The sequence below is a fragment of the Adiantum capillus-veneris genome, chromosome 21 (genome assembly GCF_014529385.1).
Source record: "Adiantum capillus-veneris isolate H3 chromosome 21, ASM1452938v2, whole genome shotgun sequence".
Lineage (NCBI taxonomy): Eukaryota > Viridiplantae > Streptophyta > Polypodiopsida > Polypodiales > Pteridaceae > Adiantum > Adiantum capillus-veneris.
Genome location: NC_140951.1, coordinates 33,136,338 through 33,164,120, shown reverse-complemented (window position 1 = coordinate 33,164,120; position 27,783 = coordinate 33,136,338). Strand labels below are relative to the sequence as shown.

The following is a 27,783-nucleotide window of genomic DNA, read 5'->3' as shown; positions in this document are numbered from 1 at the left end:
CAGCCCTATAGCCTTGGCGATTTTCAGTAGCCTTTAGACAGTGTTTTTGCAACCTTTGCATCAACGTTTTTAACCCAGTCAACCCACCGTTTTTGATCCAGCAAATCAGCGTTTGCTACAAAAAATTCAGCCAAAGAACCACCGGACTTAGCAGATAAAGATCAGCCAGATAAGAAGCATTCCCAAGCATTCAGTTTTCAGCCCTAGTCTCGTCATCGTCGGCATCACCGTCAGCCTCGACATAGCATCACTTAGGTTTGCATCAGCATCTTGTACCACATTGTGCAATTAATAGTAGACCACTCTTGCCACCGAGAGTGGGGCCCTTGGAGGTGGGTTTGACAACTTCCTGGTGTCGTATTCTCTTCTCTCTCTATCTCTCGTAGACCACTCTTGCCACCGAGAGTGGGGCCCTTGAAGGAGGGTTTGACAACTTCCTCGTGTCATATTCTCTTCTCTCTCTATCTCTCAATCTCATGCACCTTCATTCACAGTGTTCATCCACTTTGTTTGTGATCATTTGCACTCTCCCACTAAAGGAACGAAATGAAAGCGCGAAGCAGAAGGTACGGTAGGTGCACGTCACGATGTAGTGCAAGATTGGGGCAAGAAGCAGGAGGCAGAGTGCAGTAGAGAGGAAGTGCTAGGGATCGAAGCAGAGAGAGAGAGAGAGAGAGAGAGAGAGAGCTCACGTTTTTGGGAAAAACTCAATAAGTGAGTTTTGGGTTTTGCTACTTTTATTATAAATGACTTTAAAAAAATGTGTCCAGGTTCATATTAGAAATGTACAAAAAGGGGTTATTTAGGCCTTTAACCCAACAACCTCCCACTTAAAGGCGCCTTTAAGTTAACCAACTCCCACCAGCTGTATGCAATGCTCATGTTGAGCCTTAGCAAGACTCTTGGTGAGAACATCTGCAGGGTTATCCTGTGCATGGATCTTAGTCAAGGTGATTAGACCATCCTCCAATACCTATCGTATGAAGTGATACTGCACATCTATGTGTTTGGTACGCGCATGAAACATGGCATTTTTGGCTAAATAGACAGCACTCTGGTTATCACAACCCAACACGGGTATATGAGCAGACATGCCAAGTTCTTTTGCAAGTCTGCCCAACCGAATGGCCTCTTTTGAAGCCTCTGTGGCTGAAATATATTCAGCTTCAGTAGTACTCAATGCCACAATTTTCTGTAACCTAGAACAGCAAGAGACTGCACCACCAGCAATAGCAAATACATATCCACTGGTAGATTTCTTGGTATCCATGTCACCTGCCATGTCTGCATCACAATATACCTGCAACTTTAAGTCACTTTTGCCATAACAGATACACTTTGATTGTGTACCTTTCAAATATCTCAGAATGCATTTGACAACTTCCTAATGCGCTTTGCCAGGATTCGACATGTATCGACTAACAACTCCCACCGCATAAGCAATGTCGGGACGAGTGGCAACCATAGCATACATAAGAGAACCACAAGCTGATGCGTAAGGGATTCCCTTCGTTGCTTTCAATGCCACCTCATCCTTTGGGCAATCTGCTTTGCTAAGCTTAGTGTATGGAGGTAAAGGTACCCCAAGAGACTTAGCATCAGCCATAGTAAATCTGTCAAGTACTTTTGCAATGTACCTTTCTTGAGATAAAAACAGCAATTTCAGCTTTCTATCTCTTTTAATACGCATGCCCAAAATATGCTCTGCATCACCCAAATCCTTCATAGCAAATGCTGAATTTAGCTTACGTTTCAGAGCATCAAGACTACTCTTATGTTTCCCAGCAAGCAGCATGTCATCAACATAGAGAAGAAGTATGATGGGACTACCATCTTCATCCCTTTTCGTATACAAACAATGATCTGCATGGCTGCGTTTAAAGCCTTGAGACAACATAAACGTGTCAAACTTCTTATACCACTGTCGTGATAATTGTCTCAAACAAGTTTGCATACAAGTTCCTCGTGTGTAGGAACTACAAAACCTTCAGGCTGTTTCATGTATATGTCCTCTTCAATGTCACCGTGCAAAAATGTTGTCTTTACATCCATTTGATTCAATTCCAAATCAAGCACCACAACGGGAGCAAAAAGGACAAGTAAAGTTGTAAGCTTTACAACATGAGAAAAGATTTCTTGAAAATCAATTCCTTCTTTCTGTGCATATCCTTTTGCAACCAATCTTGCCTTGTACTTGGGTTTTTCATCCACTATCTTAATCTTGTATACCCATTTGTTAGGAAGAGCCTTTCTTCCTTTAAGCAATGGCACAAGATCCCAAGTATCTTTTGCATACAAGGATTTCATTTCCTCTTGCATCGCAAGCTCCCACTTACTGCTTGACTCACATGATTTGGCCTCTTTAAGAGGTTTGGCCTCTTTAGATGTAAGAGGTTCACTCTCATCCGTCAACGTTACATGATCCAAAGAGGGGTTAAATCTCTGCGGTTGTCTTCTCAAACGAGTTGACTTGCGTACCCAATGATCTACATTCTCAGGCAACTGTTCTACATCATAAGGCAACTCATTTTCAGCTCTATCATGCTGCTGAAAATCATTTTCAGCCAATTCAGGTGGCTGTCCATCCTCATTAGGAGCATCAAAATCATGTCCTACCTCTTCTGGCTCAAGGTTAACCGGCTGATTATCAATTTCAGCTTGCGGTAATACATCATGAGACTCTTTTTCAACATCAATGGGTGGCACGTAAGGCTGAAATCTGACTGTTTTCTTGTCAGCATCAGATTTTGTAGCATTCTTAAGCAATTTTGCCTCATTGAACACTACATCTCGGCTACGTATTACCTTTCTAAACTGTGGTAACCACACTCTATAGCCCATTTCACCTTCTTTCCCATAACCTAGAAAGACTCCTTTAATAGACTTCATATCAAGCTTTGTTCTCATTGCGTACATGAACAAAAGCTTTGCAGCCAAATACTCTCAAATGATCATAAGAGGCAGGTTTGCCAGATCAAACCTCCTTTGGAATGTCATTTTTCAGTGTACTATTAGGAGAGCGATTGCAAATATGAACTGCAGTTTTCAATGCCTCCCCCCAAACTCTTGGGAAAGATTAGCGGTGGACAACATGCAACGCACTCTTTCGCATAGAGTACGATTATACCTCTCAGCCACACCATTAGAAGACGGATTATAAGGGACTGTCAACTCCCTTTTAATCCCATTTTCATCACAAAAACGCTGAAATTCAGCAGATACATACTCTCCTCTATTATCACATCTGAGACATTTAAGCTTAGTACTCTTTTGCATAGTGACAAAAGCATGAAACTTCTTAAAAGCATTAAAAGTCTCACTCTTACTTTTCAACAAATGTACCCATCCTTTCCAGGTACAGTCATCAATGAATGTAACAAAATACAATGCACCACCAAAAGACTTAACAGGCATAGTGCATACATTGGAGTGAATAAGATCAAAAGGATTAGCTTTGCGAGAGACACCAGAGTAATAAGCAGATTTCTTTTGCTTTCCATAAAGACAATCGTTACAAAAATCCAAGTTTTTGCCTTTTACATCAACCCTCTTCAGAGAGGAAAGCACATCAATACCCTTTTGGCTCATATGGCCAAGTCTCTTATGCCACAATTCCGTGTGTGAAGCAACTTCAGCAACAGCAAGAAACTTGCCAGGCAAAGCTTTACATCGAAGATAGTACAAAGTACCTCTTTTAGACCCTTTTGCAACAAGCATAGAGCCCTTAAGCAACTTCCATGAACCCCCAGCAAAGATGGTAGTATAACCATATGCATCTAACTGGCCAACAGATAGCAAACTTTTCTTAATGCCTGATACAAACCTGACATCATTCAACACAAGCTCTTGAACATTGTTAAGAGCCAAACGCATAGTACCAATTCCATCAATATTGCAAGCAAAATTATTACCAAGGTACACCTTGCCATAATTGCCTGCAACATATGCAGCAAAACACTCCAAAGATGGAGTCACATGGAATGAAGCACCAGAATCCACTATCCATGACTGGAATAGGCCATCATTAGCACTGAGCAATGCATCAATGACATCTTTCTTCGAGATAAGCATGTCTTCTGCATTAGCTATCACCAAATGTGAGGGGCATGAAGCCACAACCAAGATTTCCTCAACGTCTGATAACTCCTCAATGACCACACAGGAGGATACATTTGCATTCTCAGCATCCTTGGAGAAATCACCTGCTGATTTCTTCTCATCTTTCTTCTTCTTATCTTGCGTTTCCTTCTCTTTCTTGAAATACCTGCAATCGGGTTTCTTGTGACCCTTTCTGCCACATTGATAACAAGTGACATCCTTATCCTTTCTCTTGCTCTTACTTCTATTTTGAGTCATGTTGCCCGCATCACGCTTGTGATTTCTATCTCTTGCATTGTAGGCAGGACTGCCACCTTCCCCACTAGACTTGCGTCTAGTCTCTTCATTGAGAATAGACCCTCTCACACCGTCATACGTAAGGGTGGGACTGTTGCTCAAGGAGACAACCAAGGTTTCCTAAGTATCTGGCAATGTTATAAGCAAGAAAATAGCTTTCAGCTTATCATCGAATTGCTAAAGCCCATTGTCCTGCAACTGACTCAACACACTTGTAAAAGCACTCAAATGCTCAGAAGCTGACTTCGAGTCATCAAGCTGCATATTCACCAACTTTCGCATCAAATGCACATGGTTCACAAGCGTGTTGTTTTCATAATTGGACTTTAGCTTTTGCCATATTGCATAAGCAGAGTCCAAACGCTTGATATCCGTCAAAATGTCATCATTGATAGCCATTTTGATGTAAGCCATAGCCTTCTTCTTCAACCTAGCCCACTCTTCGTCAGACAAACCTAGCGGCTTATTCTCTTCCAATGCATCTTCACAATCCTTTAAGAAAAGGATACCTTGCATGCGTTCTTGCCAGAGGTCGAAGCCTTGACCATCGAACCGTTTGATGGAAATCAAACTTTTAGTGTCAGATGCGGAGAAGGAAGAAGTCATTTTGATTCAACCACAAGTGTGTATACAAGAGAGATGCAATAGGCTGAAAATTTTAGCAAATAGGAGCAACCACAAGACTTTGCATTGATAGACCACAATTTATTTACATGAAACTGACCAAATCTGAAATTTCAGCTGAAAAGTGCAATTTCAAGCACCTGTACTCAGCTTTCCACTCAATTTGTCACGAAAAACATCAATACATGTGATCCCACAACTTTGGTACACCTGCGTATTGCTGTTTTGACCTGTTATAACCTGTAAATCACCTGTTTTGACCTAAAACCAGCCTGTTTTGGCGGTTTTGGTGACCTTTTCGACTCCGGAAGCAAGGGGCTTCGCGATGAAAGTGAAATTGATCGCGGGAGAGCAATTTTAACTCGTTGTCCAGCAAACTGCGCAGGGCTGTTTTGAAACCCTAGGGCTTTAATACCAGTTGAAAGCGCGAAGCAGAAGGTACTGGTAGGTGCGTATCGCGATGTAGTGCAGGATTGGGGCAAGAAGCAGAAGGTGGAGTGCAACAGAGAGGAAGCGCTAGGGATCGAAGTAGGGAGAGAGAGAGAGCTCACATTTTTTGGGAAAACTTGATAAGTGAGTTTTGGGTTTTTCCACTTTTATTATAAGTGACTTTTTAAAAATGTGTCCAAGTTCAATATGAACTTAGACAAAGTATAAAAATGTACAAAAAGGGGTTATTTAGGCCTTTAACCCAACACGAAAGGCTCTCCCTTCCGTAAGTAAAAGGACCCCTTGAGCACAGTTCGGAGCACTCATCTTGAGCAAAGTTCAACATTCACTTCCGCTGCACCTTACATTGATATCAGAGCTTTGGTAGTGTTCTGTATCACTCACGGAAAGAACCACAAGAACCACATAAATTTTTTTTTTGCTTGTTGCGATCGCACGTAACCCAAATCCTCTTGGGCGTATCGATTTCTAATCGTGTTTCTGAAGAGTGCAAAAACCCAAGAAAGAAGGGCTTGTCCAGCCTCCCCTTGTGCCTCTTTTCACTCATTGAGAGCGGATAGTGCACTTAGCGGCCGGCCAATCGACGTGAGGTGGAAAAAGCAACCTTGGTGTGAGCACAAGGCCGCCAAGGGGTGCGCCCGCAGAATAGAGCAGAACTCGGCTGAAGAGAAGATTCTTCTCTAACACAGATTGCAAGCGAAAGAAGAACCTCAAGACCCTCAAAAACCTCAAAAACTCAAGACCCCCAAGAACCCAAGAACCCAAGACCCACAAGAACCCAAGTTCCTCGAGAACTTAAGGACCAAGATCACAGTGTATGATCGTCACCCGAAGCGGAATGGATACTTCGCATGGAGGTGGTGAGCATGGGAGTGGCGAAGAAGAGTTTCCCCCACCAAGAGGTTTTCCTGACCCTCCCCCTTCCCCATCTACGCCGTGGATTGTACCAAATCCTATGGAGGCTTTGGTCAAGACAATGCTGGACATGATCACATAACAAGAAACGAATCGTTTGGCGGCCGAAGAAAGACAGGTAGAGCATGCGACACAAAGTGAACGGCGCATGCAAGAGTTGGTCCGACATGTTCTCGCCTCGAAGTCGAGCCAGCAAAAGATGTTGGTAGTTCATCAAGTGGCGCAAGCCGAGATTCGGAATCCAACAACCCAGTCACAGAGAAGATCCAGTTCAGTAAGTATGATGGTAAGATGGATGCTACGGTTATTTATTCTTGGTTGCATCAATTTAATTCTTATTTTGCGACAACTAAGAAGACAGGAGATAGCAAAGTTTTGACAGCAGCTATGTACCTCGCTGGTGATGCCATCAATTGGTACCACAGATGGCAAGAGGCACAGTTAGCCGTGCACCTAGAGAAAGCCGACGAATTCACGCCCTTTTTCTTCAATTGGACCGATTTCTAAGACAAGCTCAAGGCGCGGTTTATGCCACCTCAGTACCTCGCACAATTGAAGGACCACTGGCGCGCTCTCGAGCAAAATGGTATGCTAGTTATGTCTTTCTCTAATCGTGTTTTGCAACTAGGCACCCAATTACGCAAGTCGGATGATGAGCGCAAAGAGGCGTTCTTTTATGGATTGGACAAGTATATCAAGTATGATGTCGAGGTGCTCGATCCAATCGATCTCAACAAGGCGGTAGCGATTGCTCTCGCACTAGAGATGAAGCACAATAAGGGAAAGCCCAAGGAAAACAAGACTTCGACAAGTACCTCTCAGACCTCTCAGAACCCTCAGAACGGTAAGAACGGTAAGAACGGTAACTCTTCTAACCAATCTTCCAATAGTCTCTCAGAAAAGAACTCTTCCAATGAACCTAAGTGTAAGGCTAACATAATTGCTAAACCTAAGCTCACTCCATACGAAAAGGTAGCACAAGGAATTTTAGGAGGATACATCACGTAGGAAGAGCAAAGCACTTATTCTAAGGAAGGTCGTTGTTTTCATTGTCACATTAAGGGTCACATAAAAAGAACATGTCGTAAGCTTGACTCTAATGAATCTAAAGAATCCACAGAACCCACTTCCTCTGTCAATGCAATAAATGACAACATGAATGTGCCCCAAGTTTCTCATGACCCTCCCATTGATGAGTCTCTCATTAAATGTTATGGTAATGTGACAGGGTAGCGTTTTGTCATATTGTTTGACCTAGGCAGTATGCATGATGTGATTAGTCCCTCTCTTGTTGAAAGAGCCCGCCTAGAGGTTAGTCAGAAATCTCCTCTCGAGGTCTCTGGCTTCGCTCCCGGTATTGACTCTCTCATCATGAAAGAGTGCCTTGATGTGTTGTTTACAGTTCAACAAGCTGCTTTCCGTAGAAAAATTTTAGTCTCTCCTCTTTCAAGATGCGATATGATTTTGGGCATTCGATGGTTTCGTGAGCATAACCCTCTCAGTGATTGGGCGAATATTGAAAGGATTCAGGAGACGGAGAATTCTCTCAGTCTCGTCTTTTCCAAAGCATGACACACATGAATTGCATGATGATAAGCATGATGATTTGCATGACGATGGTGTGATTGCTAACAAGGATGATGTGTTAGTTGATATTGTCTCTAGTGAAGCTAACCTCATTGCAGAGACACTCAATCACGAAGAACCGATCTTGGCCCTCGAGCCTAGGTCCAAAGAACCCCCTCAAGAAGAACCGATCTTGGCTCTCAAGCCTAGGTCCTCTCAGGAAGTATTATATGTTCGAATACGCATTGTTCGAGTGTTTCATTCGTGATCGTTTCCTGTATTTTAGTCAGCGTTTTATGTGGATCCTTTTCATAGGCATGACATATTGTATGTTGAGCACGATTCACTCATGAATGAGCACGGATGTATGCAGATTTCTCATGAAAAGCTGAAAGGTATGCATTCAAGGAAGTCACATTCCATGTCTCTTCCTTAGCATGACACATTCATAGAAAGAGCACAAGAAAGTATGAGCACCAAGCATAGGCATTTCCGTTGTGAATTGCTACAGTTGATTGATTTAGATCAAAAAGACAAGATTCGATCTCATTGTTCGCGTGTGTGTGGTGAACGGTTTGGCACTCCGTCTACTTGTTCATTTACGTTGCATGCACAGTCGTTGAGGAAGACAAGATTTTTTTCAGTCACTTTACATGGAATGGGTATATTCATGTTTTTGTGTTGGAAGCGGTTTCAGGAATTTTCAGCCATGGAGATTCTTGTAGAAGGTAGACACATGACTAGTGACGAAGTTGAAGGATTAAAGGAGCAACATATGACTTTGTGTCGCTCTCGGCGCGGCCCAAAGAAGCAAGCATTGCAGACCTTTATGAAGTTCAAGTATCGCACGACCCACACATCAAAGTGGGTCGGCGAAGAGTCCTTTCCAGGATTCCGGATGTCATTGGCGATCTCCCTCGACACCATACAGTTCGGTACCAGTACCTCACTTTGAAAAGGAGGGGTTGTCACCTAACACATCCAACCCTATGTGTCCGTGGACAAGCTACAACATGACCATGGTTCAGTTCAAGTCAAGTCAGTCTAGAATAGGAAGTGATCTGGCACTTTTGTGAGTCTGTTCTCGCAGACTGTGCATGCCCAGACACTTAGAGTAGATGCACATCCTCTGGTTGCACACAGCATGATCATCAGCATTACCATCAGAATCCATCAGGGAAATTTTCCAATGCACAAAATCTATTTTTCCTATTTTTGACATTTTTCACTTATTATTTTAAGTGACTTTTGTTGGGAACTGGGTAGGGCAATTTTGCTAAGATAATATATAAGCAAACCAGAGCTAGCACTTTCTGGCAGAAGAGGCAGCAGGAGCATTGCTCAACAGGCAACTTCTCAAGCAAGAACCAGCAAAACCAGGCGTTTTCCTCTAGCAAGAGCCAGCGTTTTTCATCAGCTTTGGCCCGCGTTGAAGCATTGCATATCAGCGTTTTTCAGCTTCAATGCTTGGCGTTTTTCAGCATTCAGGACCAGCGTTAGTGGGTCTACAAATCAGCAATTTCAGCCCTATAGCCTTGGCGATTTTCAACAGCCTTTAGACAGCGTTTTTGCAACCTTTGCATCAGCGTTTTTAACCCAGCCAACCCAGTGTTTTTCATCCAGCAAATCAGCGATTTTAAAACCAGCAGCAGATCAGCGTTTGCTACAGAAGATTCAGCCGAAGAACCACCGGACTTAGCAGATAAAGAACAGCCAGATAAGAAGCATTCCCAAGCATTCAGTTTTCAGCCCTAGTCTCGTCATCGTCGGCATCACCGTTGGCCTCGACATAGCATCACTTAGATTTGCATGATCATCTTGTACCAGATTGTGCAATCAATAGTAGACCACTCTCGCCATCAAGAGTGGGGCCCTTGGGGCCCTTGGAGGAGGGTTTGACAACTTCCTAGTATCATATTCTCTTCTCTCTCTATCTCTCAGACTCATGCACCTTCATTCACAGTGTTCATCCACTTTGTTTGTGATCATTTGCACTCTCTCACTAAAGGAACGGAAGGCTCTCCCTTCCGTAAGAAGAAGGAACCCTTGAGCACACTTCGAAGCACTCATCTTGAGCAAAGTTTAACATTCACTTCCGCTGCACCTTACAACATACAAGTGACCACAAGTGCTTTTTGTTTCATGCTTGACAGATCATTCAGATCTTCATTGAGCAAGAAGCAAGATGCCTTATGGTTGACTTGGGAGTCAGGACTTGGACAAGAATCTGGCACTCTCATCTACACTAACAATTAAAGCGCATTGGTAGTTGTGAGTAAACCAGGTCTTTCAAGCTCGCACAAAGCACATTGAGGTGCTTTTCACTATGTCAAGGAGAGACTCTCAGCTGGAGAGATCAGCTTGGCTTATGTGGCGACACAACATAACCTTGCGGGTTAGGCATTGCCTCTTCAGAAGTTCGAAGCTTTTCGCAATACTTTAAGCTTTCTTCCCTTTGTGGATTGATCATGTCCATAGGGCATGGTACTTCCTGATACTCTATGTGTCAGACTTGTTCACTGCATCACTCTCGAGGGGGGATTTGTTACCATGTATGTGGTAGTGATGTGTGTGAACACACTTAGGGCCGCCAGGGCACTTTGTTCCCTTACTAGGAAGTTTTTTTTCCCATGCTTTGTATCACTTTAGGGCTAGCTCATCTTGTGTTTGCACACCAAGTGATACATTCTTTGATGTGTGCCTTGAGCTTCTTCTTCATCTCCAAGCTATGAATTCGTCCAATAGCCGTCCCTAAACCTAGCCATCCGTAAACCATGTGAGAGTTGAGTATTCAAATAGCTCAGCCCGGCATTGAAACCATGTGGAGAGAGCACGAGAAAGTCACTTAGGTAGCATACGCCGTATTTCCAGATGGCCTCAGCCAGGTTCGTTGGAAACTCTTGAAGTTTAACATGAAGCTCTAGCAATCAAGCTAAAAAACAATTGCCTTCTCAAACACAAGTGATTTGAACACCAGGAATTTGGAGAAAATTGGTCATTATGCTCATGAGAGCTATTGAAGGGGTCAGATGAGACACTACCCATATCCAGCACAGAAACACCTCTCCATCACCCTTAACCGGCCACAGCATGTCTATGAAGTTCAAGATCACGATAAATGACTCTTAATTAAGAGACCGACGAGTATCTCCTATCCCAGTAATTCATAACATCAAAGACCAAGGCAAACGTAAAACCTCACCTGCAAAGCCATGTAAGCATCTTCCATGGCACGCCTTTTGGCCCTGAGATCTGCTAGCCTTAAATCAGCCTGGTAGGTAAGTCAGTCCAGTTGTCAAATTAATGAGTAAAATCAGCTTTCCTTGTTTATCAAAGAGAATCAAGCAAGCTAAGTGTTCAGAAACTCCGCCATCAACACTTACATCTAAAGCTCCATCACTCCAATGCTTTTCAGCAGCTGTCTTCAACTGTGCTGATGCTTCATCCCTAAGATCCTGAAAATTCAAGAAAGATGAGATCTAGCTGGGTAAGTGAGGACTGAAAACAAAAATGCATTGCCCAAGAAAGGGACCGTGGCCATGGACTGTAGTCGAGCAGCATTTCTGCGGGCATCTATATCAAGCTTCACTGTTTCCTCTCTGGCACGGGCTGATACAAACACAGAAAATGATGAGAAAACTTAAAATCGAACTTCAACCTATTTGCAGTAGAATAGCAATGAGCATGCCGCTTGCTATCTCACCAGAATGCAAACAAGTCCATTCTTACCATCAAGCTTTAGAAAGCCTGAACCTAAAAGAGCGACATCTTGGCGTGCCCTTCTATCCAGCCTCTCGAACCCTCTGCCAGCAACCACAAGACACCTCTTAAAACACTTGCTCTGAGATGACTAAAAGGTGGACCAACGCAGGTACTGCATACTACCGAGCAATAAGAACGAAGCCTTCCCTTGCCCGAGCATTAACAATCCTGGCATCATTACAGGCATGACGAGCTGCCACCTCTAACCCCATGCAGTACTGAGAAGGTCTTTCCAATGTCTGCTGCTGACAAGTTACATTTGGACTACGACAAGGTGCATCTCTTGAGCTTACGGGATCCTCATCACTAGTCCAACAAGCACGAAAACTTATTCCAATATGCAAATTCTTGCATCGCCCGTATGTCTCAGGCCGGACAGAATCCCCCACCACCAGCCCCTGGCCACTAAGGTGACCACCAGAGACTAAACCTCGAAAAGAGAAATGGCCTTCTTTTGAGAGACCAATAAAGGCCTGGAATGGATGGGGTTGCTGAGCCAACATACTGGTAGACCGTGCTAGGGCTTGAGACAACTCCATCATGCAGAATCGACACGGAGACTTCCAGGAAGCACTTCATTCATAATGAAAAGCCCAGCCCCACCAAGATATCCACTGAGCACTACATCAGCACCAATCCAGCTCCTGTCAGCCGTTGAGAAGGCCTATCCAAATAAGTTATTGTGAATGATGTTGCCAGAACCGCTTCATGTTTAAGATCTGACCATGTATTCAATACTATTATTATCTTAATACCTTCATCAGGTCAGACAAGTCTGAACTTGCAAATAACAAGAGAAGCTAAAGCACTTACAAAAGCAAAAAGGCACAAATCAAAGATGAAAATGTGAACTGAAGCAAAGAAACCAGAAGTGCCCACGGTTACGACACTGGCACACCAAACTCTACATACATCCTTGCCCGAACAACAAATCTTTGAAATGATGCGTGCCATGTAGCTGCAACTAAAAATTCCAAACATGTGAAGCATGAAGACTATATAACCCAGGACATTTCACCACTAATTTACTCCTAAAGGGATGACTATGCAGAAGGAAAAAGTCAAGACAAGGAACCTGAAACTTGGCATATAGGGGGGCATGAACGGCACTCACCGATACACACACTGCAATCTGGCAAATGTGAATGTATGCAACAAAACATTTGACAGTACGAATTGGCGAACGCTGCGGTTCTGTGATCATTTGTTTCTTGTTTATGCATTCTAAATCACCAAAGGATTAAGGGGTAAGGAATGGTCATTTAATGACCATTCAATGACCATTCCCCATAATATTGACGACCCCATGGCGACCGGCGGAGGCCGGGAACCATGGTGGGAGTCAATATTATGTGAATGGTCATGCTTTTCCCGGCCGTCAAGGTCCAGGGGAGTCAGGCCAAGTAGTGGTCTCTGATCCAGGGCAAAGTACAGTCATGCAGCGCTGTGCATTATTCTGCATGCTGCGGTGTCGAATAGTCCTGCAGAGCAACTACAGCTCGTTATTCTACATGCTGAGGTGTCGTACACACCTGCAGCGCAGCTAGAGCTCGTTATTCTGCGTGCTGACGTGTAATACAATCATTGGCAATTACTGCCATGCAGATTACAAGTGCTCAGGTGTCTGACATCTGACGAGCATCGAAAGAAATTACGGGGTTGAACGGCTACTAGATAACCGGCGCAGATGTCGGCGCAGATGTCCTGCCCGGTGACCCTGGACCTTGACAGTGAAAGCCGAAGAAGCACTGCATCACTGCTGAGGAAGTGTGAATGTGGGCCACAAAATGTGAAATTCGCTGGATGTAGCGCTGCATTAGTATCAGGGCCACTGATATGAGCAGTCCACGACACAGACAATACCTTCCAGGCATCTGTACGATCAGTCTCTTGTGGAGCCCCCAGAGGCCATTATCTTCATTTACCGCAGTTGGTAAGGGACCTTCACTTTACTCAGATGAAATAGTCTTTATGAAATAGCAAAAGACTCCAAGTCCTTACCAACACAGAAAAGCAACCCAAAACTACCTACCACAGACAGCAGCTGAGGCCAAGCATTAAAGCTGAAGATATCAGTTATCATAATAACTACCTGCTACGTCCACCTAAATAACAAAAATCATAGCCATGAATGCAAATACACTCTACATGCAGTTCTTAAGTTGCCTCCCCGACTACAGCATTCCGTAAGTCAGAAAGGAGCACTCGTTGGGTATCCCACTGCTGTAACCCACATCCACAGACCAGCAGGCTGATTATTCAACTCCTCGTTGCCCACAGAGAGAATCAAAGGTCTACATGCCGGATTTCTCGGTATGTATATTGGGCAAGAGCAAGAAGACAGAGAAACAGTCTAGAGAACTGAATGTGAGCAGATGTATGTTCAACATACCTCAACAGGGAGCTGAAACCATCGCCAAACACTAGCAAATGACAGCACACGAACGAAGCCGCCTTTCCTCCCTTCTCTCCTCTCTTTCTACCTCTGATGGAACAAGATTCTCACCTTCGATGCCTCTCTCTCTCTCTCTCTCTCTCTCTCTCTCAGAGCACAGAAGTGACTCACTGAAAGCTGCAACATGAGCTTGGGTGGTGGAGATTCAAGAATCCCATAGTGAGTCCCACGTTTTGCGGGCAGTATCTTGCGACGTGTAGTGCTGCAAACCCAGAAAATGCAAAACACTACAAATCGTGTTCACATGCGCTGATTGGCCAACACACGGGGAGGAGAGTCCTAAAAAAAATTCATTGGCCTACATGACACCTCAAAGCCTGCGCGAAGAAAATAGTGGTTCCGATATATGTGGGGTTCATTGTTGGTAGTGTTTTGTGCACATGAAATTGAAGTAGAAGGGTAAAAGTGAGCGGAACAATTAGAGAGCCATCAATTTCTGCTAGAGAAGAGGAGACGCCACAGTCGACTACGTGTTGAGTCCTACTTGTGCGGGCTAGCTGTGGTATTGAGAATCTTCATGACATGTCTGTTATGCATACTGCATCAGCTGGTTTTTTCGCCATGTGCACACCCTTTCAGTAAAGTGGGGACACAATTGTGGATCGTTGCATACAGCTTGATGATTAGTGCCACATGGCAAAGTTAACAATGGCAAACTTTTTTCCATTCGTATTAGGTTAGATACACACTACCTCTATGCGTATTCGTCACCTTTGGGGACAGGCATACATTTGTTACACACCAATAGCTTTCTATTGTTAAAAAGCCATGATAGTTGTTACCATATGTATGTGGTAGTGATGTGTGTGAATACACTTAGGACCGTCGGGCTATTTTTTCCCTCACTAAGAGATTTTTTCCCCTGTGCATTGCATATACGCCCATCACTCTAGGGCTAATTTATCTTTCCATTGCACACTAAGTAACTACTCTTCGTTATGTGCCTTGAGCTTCTTCGTCTTCTCCAAGCTGTGTGTGTTTCCCTACGACCCTACAATTGGTATCAGAGCAGGTTGCATCCTGCCTAGCTTACTCGCCAGCATCGCTAGCACAAACCTTCCATTCGGGCTCATTTCGGCCTTTGTTTCCACTACATGCAGTATTGCGCAAGCAATTTAGTCCTTTTGTGCAAAATTGCATTCAGTGCCAATTTTTGCATGGCAGGTCCCTTACAATCTTCTTCGGGTTGTGCTACATAGCACGTGTTGGTCTCGCTTCATTTCTCCTCTTTTTGGGCAATTTTCACATCAGGTGCAGCTACTCGCCATGGCTAACAACAACACAGATGTGTTCAAGATGTTTTTTGTTGTGGATAAATTGGACGGGGACAATTACCCAATGTGGGCTTACATGATGCAACATGTTCTTGTGTCAAAGGGCGTCTGGAATGTTGTGCAGGTCATTGATGTATGTCCTGGTTCTATGGATACAGGCGATCTTGAGAATATTGCAGGTTTTGGTGGCAGGGTTGTTGCTGCCAGAGCTATTTTACCTATAGCTGAGCAAGCCCATTAAGATGTTAGAAATGTGCCAGCTCATACATTGATTGCGTTATCTGTGAAGCACACTATTCTCCTCACATTCTTTCAGCTAAATCTGCAAAACAAGCTTGGGATATTCTAGTTGGTCTTTATTCAAGTCGCAATGAGGCTAAAATTGCATTGTCTTGTAAGGAGCTTGAGTCGAAGATTATGCATGAGGAAGACGAAATGGTCACTTTCCTTGCTGGTATATCAAAGATATTAATGAGCAACTTACTTCTACAGGTGAGGTCATTTCTGATAGTTCCCTTGTGCAGATTGTTCTTGATGCTTTGCCAGATTCTTACTAGACTTTTGCTAGTACTTGGAGACTTATGACCTAAGGAAATCTTGAATTTGTCAAGTTCAATGCATTATGCACATTGTTGTTGCAAGGGTCGCTTCCAAGAAAGAACACGGCTAAACTACGCGCAGTTGAACAGTTTTTTATTGTTGCTTGAAGAAAAAGTGGTAACAACAATGTAGCCACTTCTCATGGTTCTTCGGAGAGTGGCAAATCACTTGTTTTCAATACTTCCATCGGCAACACCTCGTCTCGGAATTATGGTGGAAAGGGAAAAAAGAAGATGTGTTGCCATTATTGTAAGGCTAATTATCACTAGATCAAGTAGTGTCCAAAATTGAAGGCAAAAGAGACTAAGAAGAAAGAGGCTGGTTCCACTACAAGTGCAGCAATTGTAGAATGTTCTGTGAAAGGAGATTGTGATGTTGATGTAGATGCAGAGTGGGCATTTAGTGTAGAGTGCACTTATGATCCTTTTGTCCATGATGCATGTATGTGAGTTGTTGCATGTATGGTACTTTGATAGTGGCACATTACCTCTCATCATGACTTGTTTACCCTCATGGAAATACAAACACTTTGTGCCAACATTGCCTCTTATCCAATCAAGGGAGTTGGAAAGATTGTGCCGACTGCTACGAATGATAGCTCTTTAACACTTGTTGATGCACTTTATGTTCTTGGGATCAAAAAGAACCTTTTGTCTGTATCTGTACTAGAGTTGGCCTTGTTGTCAAATTTGTGGATGACAAATGTATAGTTCATGATCTCAGTTTTGGTGATGAAATTAATGCATCTGGCATTTTATGTCGTGGCCTATGTAAGCTCACTTTGTATGACAAGTGTGGACAGAATTTCACAAATGAGTTGTGGATTCAAAGGTTGTTTTAGATGCAAAACTTTGGCATGTACGTTTTTGGCATCTGAATTTTGCCAGTTTGCTACGTTTGCAGAAATACAATATGGTTGCTTCTTTGTCACCTGTGAAGCATGTTTGTGAAAGCTATATTTTGGGTAAGATGCAGTCTTCAAATTTTCTAGAGGATGGTTCAGTAAAAGCTACATATAGGTTGCAGCTTGTGCATAGTGATATGTGTGGGCCTATGCAAACTTCGTCCTTAGGCAATTACCTGTACTTTGTGACTTTCATTGATGATTGATTTAGGCATGCATGGGTGTATCATCCTAAAGCTAAGTCCAAAGTGTTTATGTGCTTCAATCAATTTCTGACTATGGCTAAAAATGTCTCTAAATGTAGTATGGGCACCCTCCGTTCAAATCAAGGGGGGGAGTATATGTCTCATGAGTTTAATGCATCTCTGGCTAGTTGTGGGATAAAACACCAATGTATAGTGTCGTATACACCTCAGCATAATGGTGTTGCTAAAAGAAAAAACAGGTCGCCTATGGAGATGCACGATGTATGGTCAAGAGTGAAGATTTGCCACATTTGTTTTGGCTTGATCTATTATGTGTGCTACTTATGTACTTAACAAGTGTCTTACGAAAGCTTTGCAGTCTATGACTCCTTATGAAGCATGGCATGATAAAAAGCCATTTATTGATCACATGTGCATTTTTGGTTGTTTGGCTTATGCTTTGCAATGAAGAAAATTGGATGATGAGGCTATCAAATGCATTTTTGTTGGTTACAATACTGAAAGCAAATGTAATTGGATCCAAGCTTAGTCAAGAAGAGCACCTTATCTAATCATCGTTGCAATCTCACTCTATTCTCTTTGAATTGCACTATGTTTTTTGCATTCTGCCACAAATCTCATGGTTTTTGGTATTTTGTTGCCTTGATAGTAAACATATATCTTCAACACATTAGAAATATGCAAATCGTGCACTTTGTTTGCCAGGGAAACCCCTTATTCCTCATCAATGAAAGAAATGCAAATACTCTCTGAAAGCTTCTGCGTTCTTTCATCCTCACCATTTCTTGGACCTGTTTTGCGATCCAAATGGAGCAAGGTCAATTGTGTGTGTGGTGTACATCGTATGGGTGAAATGGATCCAAGCTCATACGGGTAGAGTACCTTGCCTGGAGATCATTGGAGTCGCACTCTATTCTCTCATATTTTCACTGTATTTTACCCCAAATCTCCAAGTTTTTTGGTCTCTGACTATCTTGATAACGAACATACATCTTCAATACATTAGAAACACATTTTTCGTATACTTTGCTTGCAAAGGATATTCCTTGTTCCTTATCAATTGAAGAACTGCACACAAAGCGTGACCAACTGTGTGATATACATGGCACAAATAAACTACAACCAGGTTCAATTGGTAAGGACACCTCTCCCAGGCATTGGTAAACTTTGCACTCTATTCTTTATGAATTGCATGGTGTTTTTATCTTTTTTGGCATGTGACTACCTTGATACCAAACATATTTCTTCAATACACTAGAAACACACAACTTATGATCTTCATTTTCCAATCCATGAAATTGGTCAAGCCAAACACAATTCCCAAGAATTTGATGAAAAGACATTTACAACAAAATGCACAACCAATTTGCTATGACAAGCACATTACCACAAGAATTTACATTAAAAGTCCACACTTAGGAAGAAGAAGAAGATGTGGGAGGAAAGAGGGTTTAAAGTTCAAAAGCGGTTGGTGATTGAGCGGACAAGCATGTGGTATTGTCCAGGTATCTCTTCCACAACCGCTAAACAAATAGACTCTACAATATTTATGGAGGCAAAGATGGAGGGGCATCTTGTGATTTAAAGCTAAAAAACATGAGATATTTGTGGTGGGGACTTCAAGGTTTGCAGAAACGTGACGAGGTGTACGGAGTATACATTGCAATGAACCCAATGTGTACTTGCAAAGCGCTTCACTACAAGAGGTTATTCATATTAGTGACGCTAGCAGTGCGACGCTCATATTGTAAAATCCACGGCGTTGCTATGACTGTCGCTATGCAACAAATAGTATAGCGACGGTCATAACGACGTTAATAGGGGTAAAAAATAAATCAAGAGTGCCAAAAACTCAGATCTCATATCTGAGTTTCGGCGCTCTAGCGAAACAAGTAAACCCGCGCTCTCCCTCTCTCTCTCTCTCTCTCTCTCTCTCTCTCTCTCTCTCTCTCTTCCCCCTTCCCCCTCCCCCCCCCCCCAACACACACACGAGGAGGGGAAGGAGAGCCAAATATGCTCCTTCCCTCTCCTCCCTCTCATGTTCCCTTCCCCTCTTTCTCTCTCTCCCTCTCAATCTCTCTCACACACACACATTGTGTCAGAGAGAGAGAGAGAGAGAGAGAGAGAGAGAGAGAGAGAGAGAGAGAGAGAGAGAGAGAGAGAGAATGTACATACATGCATAAACAAAAAACACATATACACACATCGAATGTACAAAAAATTACACACACATTCATAAACAAAGAATGCATACACACACATTGAGAGAGAGAGAGAGAGAGAGAGAGAGGGGGAAAAGACGAAAAGAGAGAGGTAAGGGGAGAAAACAAAGAGAGAGAGAGAGAGAGAGAGAGAGAGAGAGAGAGAGAGAGAGAGAGAGAGAGAGAGAGAGAGAGAGATTAAAAAAAAGTAGAGAAAATATAAAATGAAATGTTATATTAAGATTTATGGTTAGGTTAGATTTAAAATTACATTTAAGATTATGTTAGATTACAATTAACTTATATTTAAAATTTATACTAAATTTAAAACTAGGTTAAACTTAAGATTAGGTTAGATTAGATTTAAGTTTATGTTGAGTTTAAGATTAGATTAGATTTAGATCTATGTTAGATTTAAGATTAGGGCAAGATTAAAGATTAGCTAGGTTATTTAATATTAGATTAGATTTAGATCTAGGTTAGATTTAAGTTTAGGTTAGATTTAAGATTAGATTAGATTTAGGTTTATGTTGAGTTTAAGATTAGATTAGATTTAGATTTATGTTAGATTTAAGATTAGGGAAAGATTTAAGATTAGCTAGGTTAGATTTAAGATTAGATTAGATTTAGATTTAGGTAAGATTTTAGGGCATGTCAATGAAGAGGGAGTTCCAGTTAAGCTTAAGTCTTTTCCCAAAGAGCAAACACTAGGTAGACAACAATATGTATATTCCCATCAGAATTTGACACCTATTAACTCACCCACTAATCATGTTCAATTAGCTCAGAATCACCATATGTTCAACTAGGTTAGATTTAAGATTAGATTTAGGATTTAGTTTTTATTTTAAAGTCTACCTTTGGGATTACGAAAAAAATTAGAGTTAGGCGAATGGTGATCCCTCTCTTCCTCTCTACGGATGCGACCTTAAGTTGGAAAGCTTTCAACAGCATGATACTCAGATTGGAGGCCAACATGTAATGTGCTAAGTAATCCCTCGAACAAAGATCTGAAGTGAAGGGATGTTAAGATGTTGTGAATTGCTACAGCTAGAGAAGAGGCAAAGGGGTTTTGTCCACTACATGCATTGTCATGTAGACGTGGGTGTGTACATTTCTCATACACACAAATATAGGCATTGACCAATAAAGACGAGATTATAACCCGGTGGTTCTGATCTCCGTGCACCTCTAGACCGAGGTGTGTGTGAATCGGACAGGACTAGAGAATGTGAGGTAGTTTATAGTGTGATCAAAGAGAGAGAGAGAGAGAGAGAGAGAGAGAGAGAGAGAGAGAGAGAGAGAGAGAGAGAGAGAGAGAGAGAGGAGGGGGGGGGGGGGGGGGGTATGCCATTAGAAGAATAAATTTATGTCCAGGTTATAAGGTTTTTACATTCATTATGAGTAGTGACGACGATGTGGGGCCGTCCAATCGAAACACCTATCTCTCAACAAGGATCTTATGTCCTTGTAATCAATGCAAACATGCTATGTGACGGACAAGACGCGTTTCTTTGCAGCACGTTCGTAAATTTGGCGAGTTTGATCCATCTATTATAGATCGAGTTGTTGCCAATTATAACTCGTCGGACTCTGATGCTGGCCAACATGCAGCAATCTTGCAGTCCTATAGACGTGTTCGCGGGTGCTTTGGTCAAGCAGCATATGTGAGGCCACAAGATGTAGCCTTTGACAGCTCAAAGGATGATCATGCAGACGACATTCCCACAACGAGGCTATGTTTGAGCCCGAGATCAATGAAATGATCGAGACGATCATGGATTCAGAAAGGCTTATCTATGATGATATGAAAAGTGAAGCCAATACGCTATTGTATGATGGAGCATGTGTGTCTACATTGAAGGCGCTCTTGGTTCTTCTCAACATGCAGACAAAGTTTGAACGGAGTGACACTAGCGTCACAACACTTTTTAGGTGACGTATTATAATGTGTGTACTTCAATTAAAAACTCTAGATGTATAATGATCTGATGGATTACTTACACAAGTGTACCGCATTTTTTTCGCTTTGTAGATTGCTCAAAGAGTAGATACTACCAGCTAATATTGATGCCAGATTCTAGAGAGGAAGCAAGAAAGATCTTGCAAAACTTGGGGATGGATTACAATTCGAATCACGCTTGTCCTACCGACTGCATTCTTTTCAGAGGGGAATACATAGACACGGAGAAGTGTTCGAAATGTGATTCCGAGAGATATCGAGTAGATCTCCACGGACAAAAAATTCCACAAAAGGTTTTGTGACATTTTTCTCTGCTTCCTCGCATCAAGAATTTCTTCAAATGTAAGTCCATGGCCACCCTAGCATCATGGCACGAGGAGAATAGATCTTCGGATGGTGTGCTACGGATTCCTGTAGATTGTGTAGCCTGAAAACATATAGACGATACATGACCGGATTTTTCCAGGGAAGCTTGAAATTTGCGCATAGGCCTGGCTATGGATGGTGTAAATCCATTTGGTCATAGGTCAACATCTTACAGTGTATGGCCCGTTGTCATCGTCAACTACAACATTCCCTCGTGGTTGACTACCAAGAAGGGGCACCTGTTTCTAAGCTTGATTGTGCTGGGGCGGTATAAAGAGAAGAATATGGATGTGTACCGCCCCAGCACAATCAAGCTATTGGAAGAGCTACAACAATTGTGGATTGGCATAGAAGTGGTGGATATGAGCCGATACACAGTTCGATGGAATGCTTTGATCAGAGGCATTCTAATGTGGACCATGTATGACTATCCCGGACTAACAGAATGCTTAGGTGATTTATACTCAAACTCAAACACTATAAATCTTGGTGTTTCACAAGCTTATCTATTGTCATGTGTATACATGCAGGGCTTCAAACAAGCGGGTACAGAGCATGTGTCGCATGTGGACCTAGACTTAATGCACATCATGCACCCTCATTGAAGAAGCAAATCTACGAAGGTCATCAAGCGTATCTTCTAGAGAATCATGAGTTACACGACGGTTTTTTGGGAAGAGAGCCACACGGATGTCTGCACAAGCACGGTTAGAGCAGAAGGAGATTTGTGATGATGGTTTGCCCCCAGGGATGAAGAGACTCTCTCTATGGTACGAGTTACTGAGATTGTCATGTGCAATCTTGGTGTTGAGAAGAAGATGACGGAAGATCTAGAGGCTAAAATCAACCAATTTTGCATGCTTCACAATCCAATGATGCAAAAGTGGATTTCACAATACGAGGATGCAAAGCAAGAGCAACAAAGGGCATGAATCGAGTGGAGACGGGGAAGACAACCACCGATGCATTATCCGGCGGGTATGGAGAGCCTACCAACATTCATGAGTTTTAGATGGTTGCACACCCATTTGAAAAGCGCACAACAGTGCGGTGAAGAAGTGATTGAGGAGGAGTGGGAGTACTCTTGGGGTTGCGCGTGCGCGACCAAGGTAAGTTTGCAATGTATGACTCTCTAGATGTTTAGACGGCCACTCATAATCTTTTTTGGTTGTAGTATAAGTCATACACATCAACATGGTGTAAAGGTCGACATTTTAGGGTGGGACGGATCGACAAAAAGTGTTTTACACAAGATTGTGGAATCATGGCAAAATTTGAATAGTCTAGTTGACGACGGTCCTCTTATGCAGATCCTGTGGTGACGAAACTCACTTACTTTGGCACGCTACAAGAGATTTTGAGGATCGATTATAGAGGATTTTTTGTGGACTTGTTCGACGTGCAATGGTTCAAGATAAACATGGAGGGTCGCAACACTACTGTGCACAGAGGGAGTCTGGTTTCCTTGAGGTGGATTCAACTAAAAAATGGACTGACCTAAGAGACACTTTCGTACTACCCGAGAATTGTGAACAAGTAAGTTTGTAAATATTTAACATCCAATTTCAGAAGTTATGCCTGGAAGCAATCGTGTAAGTTATGTGGCTCTGGAAAGTGATATTTTGTCCTACAAAGTCTGCATCAAACTGGTGGTACGTCATAGAGGTAGCTCCCCGTAGTGCACGGACATATGAGGGCTACCATGTGCCAATCACAACGACATCAATGGAGGAGATTAGAGAGGATGTTCACTCAGAAGCCGTTGAGGTGGTGCCAGAGGAGCATCAAGGTGGTGCCATAGGAGCATCAAGCTACTACTCTGTTGTTAAATATGGAGCCTGGTTTACCCTTGTAATTTTTTGTGGTAAAAGTGCACATTTGTAAGGCCCCCATTATGAGGAGAAGCCATCGTGCGTGAAGGTAAATCACTCACCGGAAACCAAAATTTTCACAGTAAAAAATCAGGGGCAACTTTAGGGGCCTCGGGGGTGGAATATTCCTTCGCCGGAATATTCCTTTTTGCAGGAATATTATGGTCGGATGGCGGCCGGAAAGTGGTCGGAAAACAACCGTCGGTTGGCCGGTGGTCGGAAGTCAATGGCCGGTGGCCGAATTCAAAAGCGGACTTGTCTTCTCAAGGGCGGCCACACATGGGCGGATTGGAGGGTCCAATTTAAGCTTATCTACACAAGGGCAGCTACACATGGCTGCCTCTCATGAGAGAGGCAGCCCTTTTGGCCTATAAAAGGAGGCCATTTCTACACACATTTCATAGTGTGAAGTTGATGCAACAAGGTGAGTGTGAGGTGGTGAGAGTGAAGCAAGGCGGGAGCTCCATTAAGGGTATAATCCCTTTGTAAACTATTTCTTGTTTTGAAGTACTAAAGCCATTGAGTGGCTGCTTTCTCGTGGACGTAGCCCACATTGGGTGAACCACGTATATCGTGTGTACTCTCTCTCTCTCTCTATATATAATCTCGTGTATGTAAATTTGTCTCTCTCCATTAAGTAATCTACTCAATTATCTATTTAGCTACGTCTTATTTCCTAACAACTGGTATCAGAGCAAGGTTTGCTCATAGCTAAATTATCTCAAGGAAAGGATTCCTTGAATTGAGTGGGAGTTATGGCAGAGGAAGGGAAGCTCAAGATTGAGAAGTTCAACGGCAAAAACTACCAACATTGGAAGATGCAGATTGAAGACTATCTCTACCAAAAGGACCTCTATTTGCCACTAGGCGGTCTTGCGAAGAAGCCCGCAACGATGGCAGATGGAGCATGGATTGTCCTTGATCGAAAGGCCCTGGGAACATCTGGTTAAGCTTGGTGTCAACGGTGGCCTTCAATGTTTCGGAGATGAAGACCGAGGAGGACTTGATGAAGTCACTTGACGACTTCTACGAGAAACCATCGGCATCCAATAAGATATTTCTTATGAAGTGCTTGTTCAATCTAAAGATGGCAAAGAATGGTTCAGTTGCAGAACACCTAAATGACTTTAACACAAACATAAGTCAACTTCGATCAATGAAAATCAATTTCGATGACGAAGTGCGAGCTCTCCTTATACTATCATCTCTACCGGATAGTTGGGACAGCCTTGTGATGGCTGTAAGTAATTCTATCTCTGGTACAAATACTCCTAAGTTTGATGATGTTGTGGGTGTTCTCCTAAGCGAGGAAATGCGAAGGAGGAGTACAGGAGAATCATCAAGTGCTGCACTATCAGTGGAAACAAGAGGAAGGCCCAAGGAAAGATTCAAAAACCAAAAGGGTCGTGATCGCTCAAGGCGGAGCAAGTCACGCACAAAGTCAGTTCTTGAATGTTGGAACTGCGGCAAGAAGGGCCACATCAAGAAGGATTTTTGGTCCAAGAAGAAGAAGGAGATAGAATCTCAAGACAACAAGCCAACATCGGAGGCCAATGTGGCAGGTAAAGTAGAGCAAGATGCTCTAATTCTCTCATTAGACAATGTGTCTAATTCCTGGATAGTAGATTCCGGGGCTTCATTCCATGCGACACCACACAAGCAACATTTCCAAGACTACACCAAAGGTAATTTTTGGTATGTATACTTGGGAGATGATGAAGCTTGTGAGATTGTCGGCAAAGGTACAGTTTCTGTCAAAACTGCTAACGGAAATGAATGGAATCTTAACACTAGGTTGGTAACCTAACAGGACATAAAAGTGTCCTTTCAGGGTTTTGAAAAAAACCTCCAAAACCATAGTAGATCCACTCATTTTGTAAAATCCTTTCATGAGGTTATAGTTCAAGGCCTACTACACATGGAAAAAATAAGAAACTTGTAAAATTTCTCATCTTTTGGTCACACCAAGCCTCCAAAGTTGATGGACCAATACATTTTCATCAAAACAGTCATTTCTTACGTTTTGTTGCATAAAAATAAGACTAGGGATTTTTGTAGGACTTGAGATAAATTCCCTAGTTAACTTCAATGGGCTGGTGATCAGAACATATGATTGCTTCTCGCTCACTATTTTTTGTTTTGCCAAAAGAAATAGGTACAAAAAAGTTGAATTTTTACCATTCTGCAAACCTATCATCAAAGTTTCTATAGCCACGCTCAATACAAATATTATATTCATGTTTTCTTAGTTCCCTATTGTCCTTTAGGTTCATAAGGAGCCATGGAGCATGTCAAAAGAATAATACATCTCTTACCAAGGGGAATCTTGGGGACAAAGATGAAGTGCTAAATACATCAAACATGAAAAAACTGGGTTCAACATTATGAGTTGTAGAATCCCATAGAAACTATTCAATATCTAGCCAAATTTGATCCTTATGACTAGATATGGTTACTACCTACAAAATGCATGTAGTTGTCACAAGAAACTAGCAATATTGAAAAAGCTATACTTGATATATTAGAATGTTTCGTTTTCTTCTATAATTGAAAAAATCAACCATCGTTGTCTACTATGCAAAATAGGGTATTAGGTGCCCCAAAACTCAAGGAATATTAGCTCTATGTTACAATATGCGACATAGAAAATCAAAACTATATTTGGATATCATGAAAGCCACCAAAAAAATCATAGAAGAGCTAAAATTGGCTAAAAAACAGGATTTGACAATTTTTGTAATTTGGTCATAACTTACAACTTTAACATTTATTCCTCCCTAGAAGCATGAGGACATGTTGAGGACTACTAAAGATAGTTCTCTACCATTATAGACCTCACAAACATGAATTCTAGAGTGGTATAGTTGCAAAAAGTTGAAAAAAGACAAAAACAGGACCCATTTTTTCACACAGTTTAGGTTGTGAAATGTTGTGCAAGGACAATGTTAAAGATGGAATTGATATTCCAAAAAAATGTCAAGTTTTTTTCAGCTCATGAGACAATTTTCTAGACAGATAGCACCTCAAAATCCATTTTGAAACTCTTGACATAATTCAAGGAAAATGGTCACTTAACAGGACATAAAAATGTCCCAGGACATAAAAGTGTCCCATTACCAACCTAGTGTTAAAGATGTTAGGCATGTTCCTTCTCTTCACAAAAATTTGATCTCTACAAGACAATTGGACAATGAAGGTCACCACATTGCATTCGGAAACAAACGGTGGAAGATCTCAAAGGGATCTTTGGTGGTTGCCAAGGAAGAAAAAGTCGGTACACTTTACTTGTGTACTGTTAGCACGCAACCTTCATCTTGTGCAGCAACTTCAGAAGTTGACAGTGCGGTGTGGCACTATCGACTTGGGCATATGAGTGCCAAAGGAATGCAAATCCTTCAAACAAAGAAGCTTCTACCAGGTTTGAAAGAAGTGGACTTAGAGTTCTGTGAAGATTGTGTTTATGGTAAACAAAAGAGGGTAAAATTTCAAAAATCAGGAAATGAAAGAAAAAATAAAAAACTTGAGTTGGTTCATTCTGATGTTTGGGGTCCTGCAAGTACACCATCACTTGGTGGCTCATTGTACTATATAATATTCATAGACGATGCGACTAGAAAAACATGGGTTTATGTCATGAAGAATAAATCCGATGTATTTTCCATATTTCAAAGGTGGAAAGCCTTTGTGGAGAATGAAACAGGTACCAAGGTTAAATGCCTCAGATCCGACAATGGAGGTGAATATTGTAGCCAAGCTTTTGAAAGCTTTTGTGCTAGCAATGGCATTCGGAGGCAAAGGACAACCCCAAGGACACCTCAATAAAATGGGATTTCAAAAAGGATGAACAGGACAATCATGGAGCGAGCCGAAGCATGCAGCTACATGCAGGACTACCGCTTGAGCTTTGGGCCGAAGCTGTAAGTACGTCTGTGTACTTAATCAATCGGTCACCCTCAACAGCATTGGATGGGGGAGTTCCAAAAGAGGCATGGACAGGTAAACCGGTGAATTATGCATTTCTCAAAGTGTTTGGGTGTGAGGCTTTCATGCACATAGATAGAAGCCTAAGATCAAAGCTAAATGCAAAGTCTAAAAAGTGTTTCTTCATTGGATATGGAGAAGGTGACTTGGGGTATCGCCTATGGAATCCTGAAGATGGTAAAATCTTAAGGAGTAGGGATGTAATTTTTAACGAACAAAATATGTACAAAGATTACTTGGAAAGAAAACA

General features: G+C 42.2%; 1 protein-coding gene across 5 annotated transcripts in view; it reads right to left on the bottom strand.

Moving 5' to 3' along the window:
- The window catches only part of LOC147430753 (senescence-associated protein AAF, chloroplastic-like), a 41,566-nt gene extending 27,233 nt beyond the window's left edge, over positions 1 to 14,333 (bottom strand). Inside the window, exons 1-7 of one of the 5 annotated variants that reach the window (XM_086493315.1) lie at positions 14,105 to 14,333; positions 12,526 to 12,670; positions 11,836 to 12,431; positions 11,680 to 11,753; positions 11,483 to 11,559; positions 11,334 to 11,405; positions 11,153 to 11,221 (exon numbers count right to left, since the gene is read on the bottom strand). In XM_086493315.1, coding sequence (XP_086349441.1) covers positions 11,153 to 11,221; positions 11,334 to 11,405; positions 11,483 to 11,559; positions 11,680 to 11,753; positions 11,836 to 12,254 — 711 coding nt within the window. In that variant the 5' untranslated portion in view covers positions 12,255 to 12,431; positions 12,526 to 12,670; positions 14,105 to 14,333. The remainder of the gene's footprint in view (positions 1 to 11,152; positions 11,222 to 11,333; positions 11,406 to 11,482; positions 11,560 to 11,679; positions 11,754 to 11,835; positions 12,432 to 12,525; positions 12,671 to 14,104) is intronic. The other 4 variants (XM_086493313.1, XM_086493314.1, XM_086493316.1 and 1 more) reach the window with 4 other exon arrangements.
- Positions 14,334 to 27,783: the final 13,450 nt, after the last annotated feature.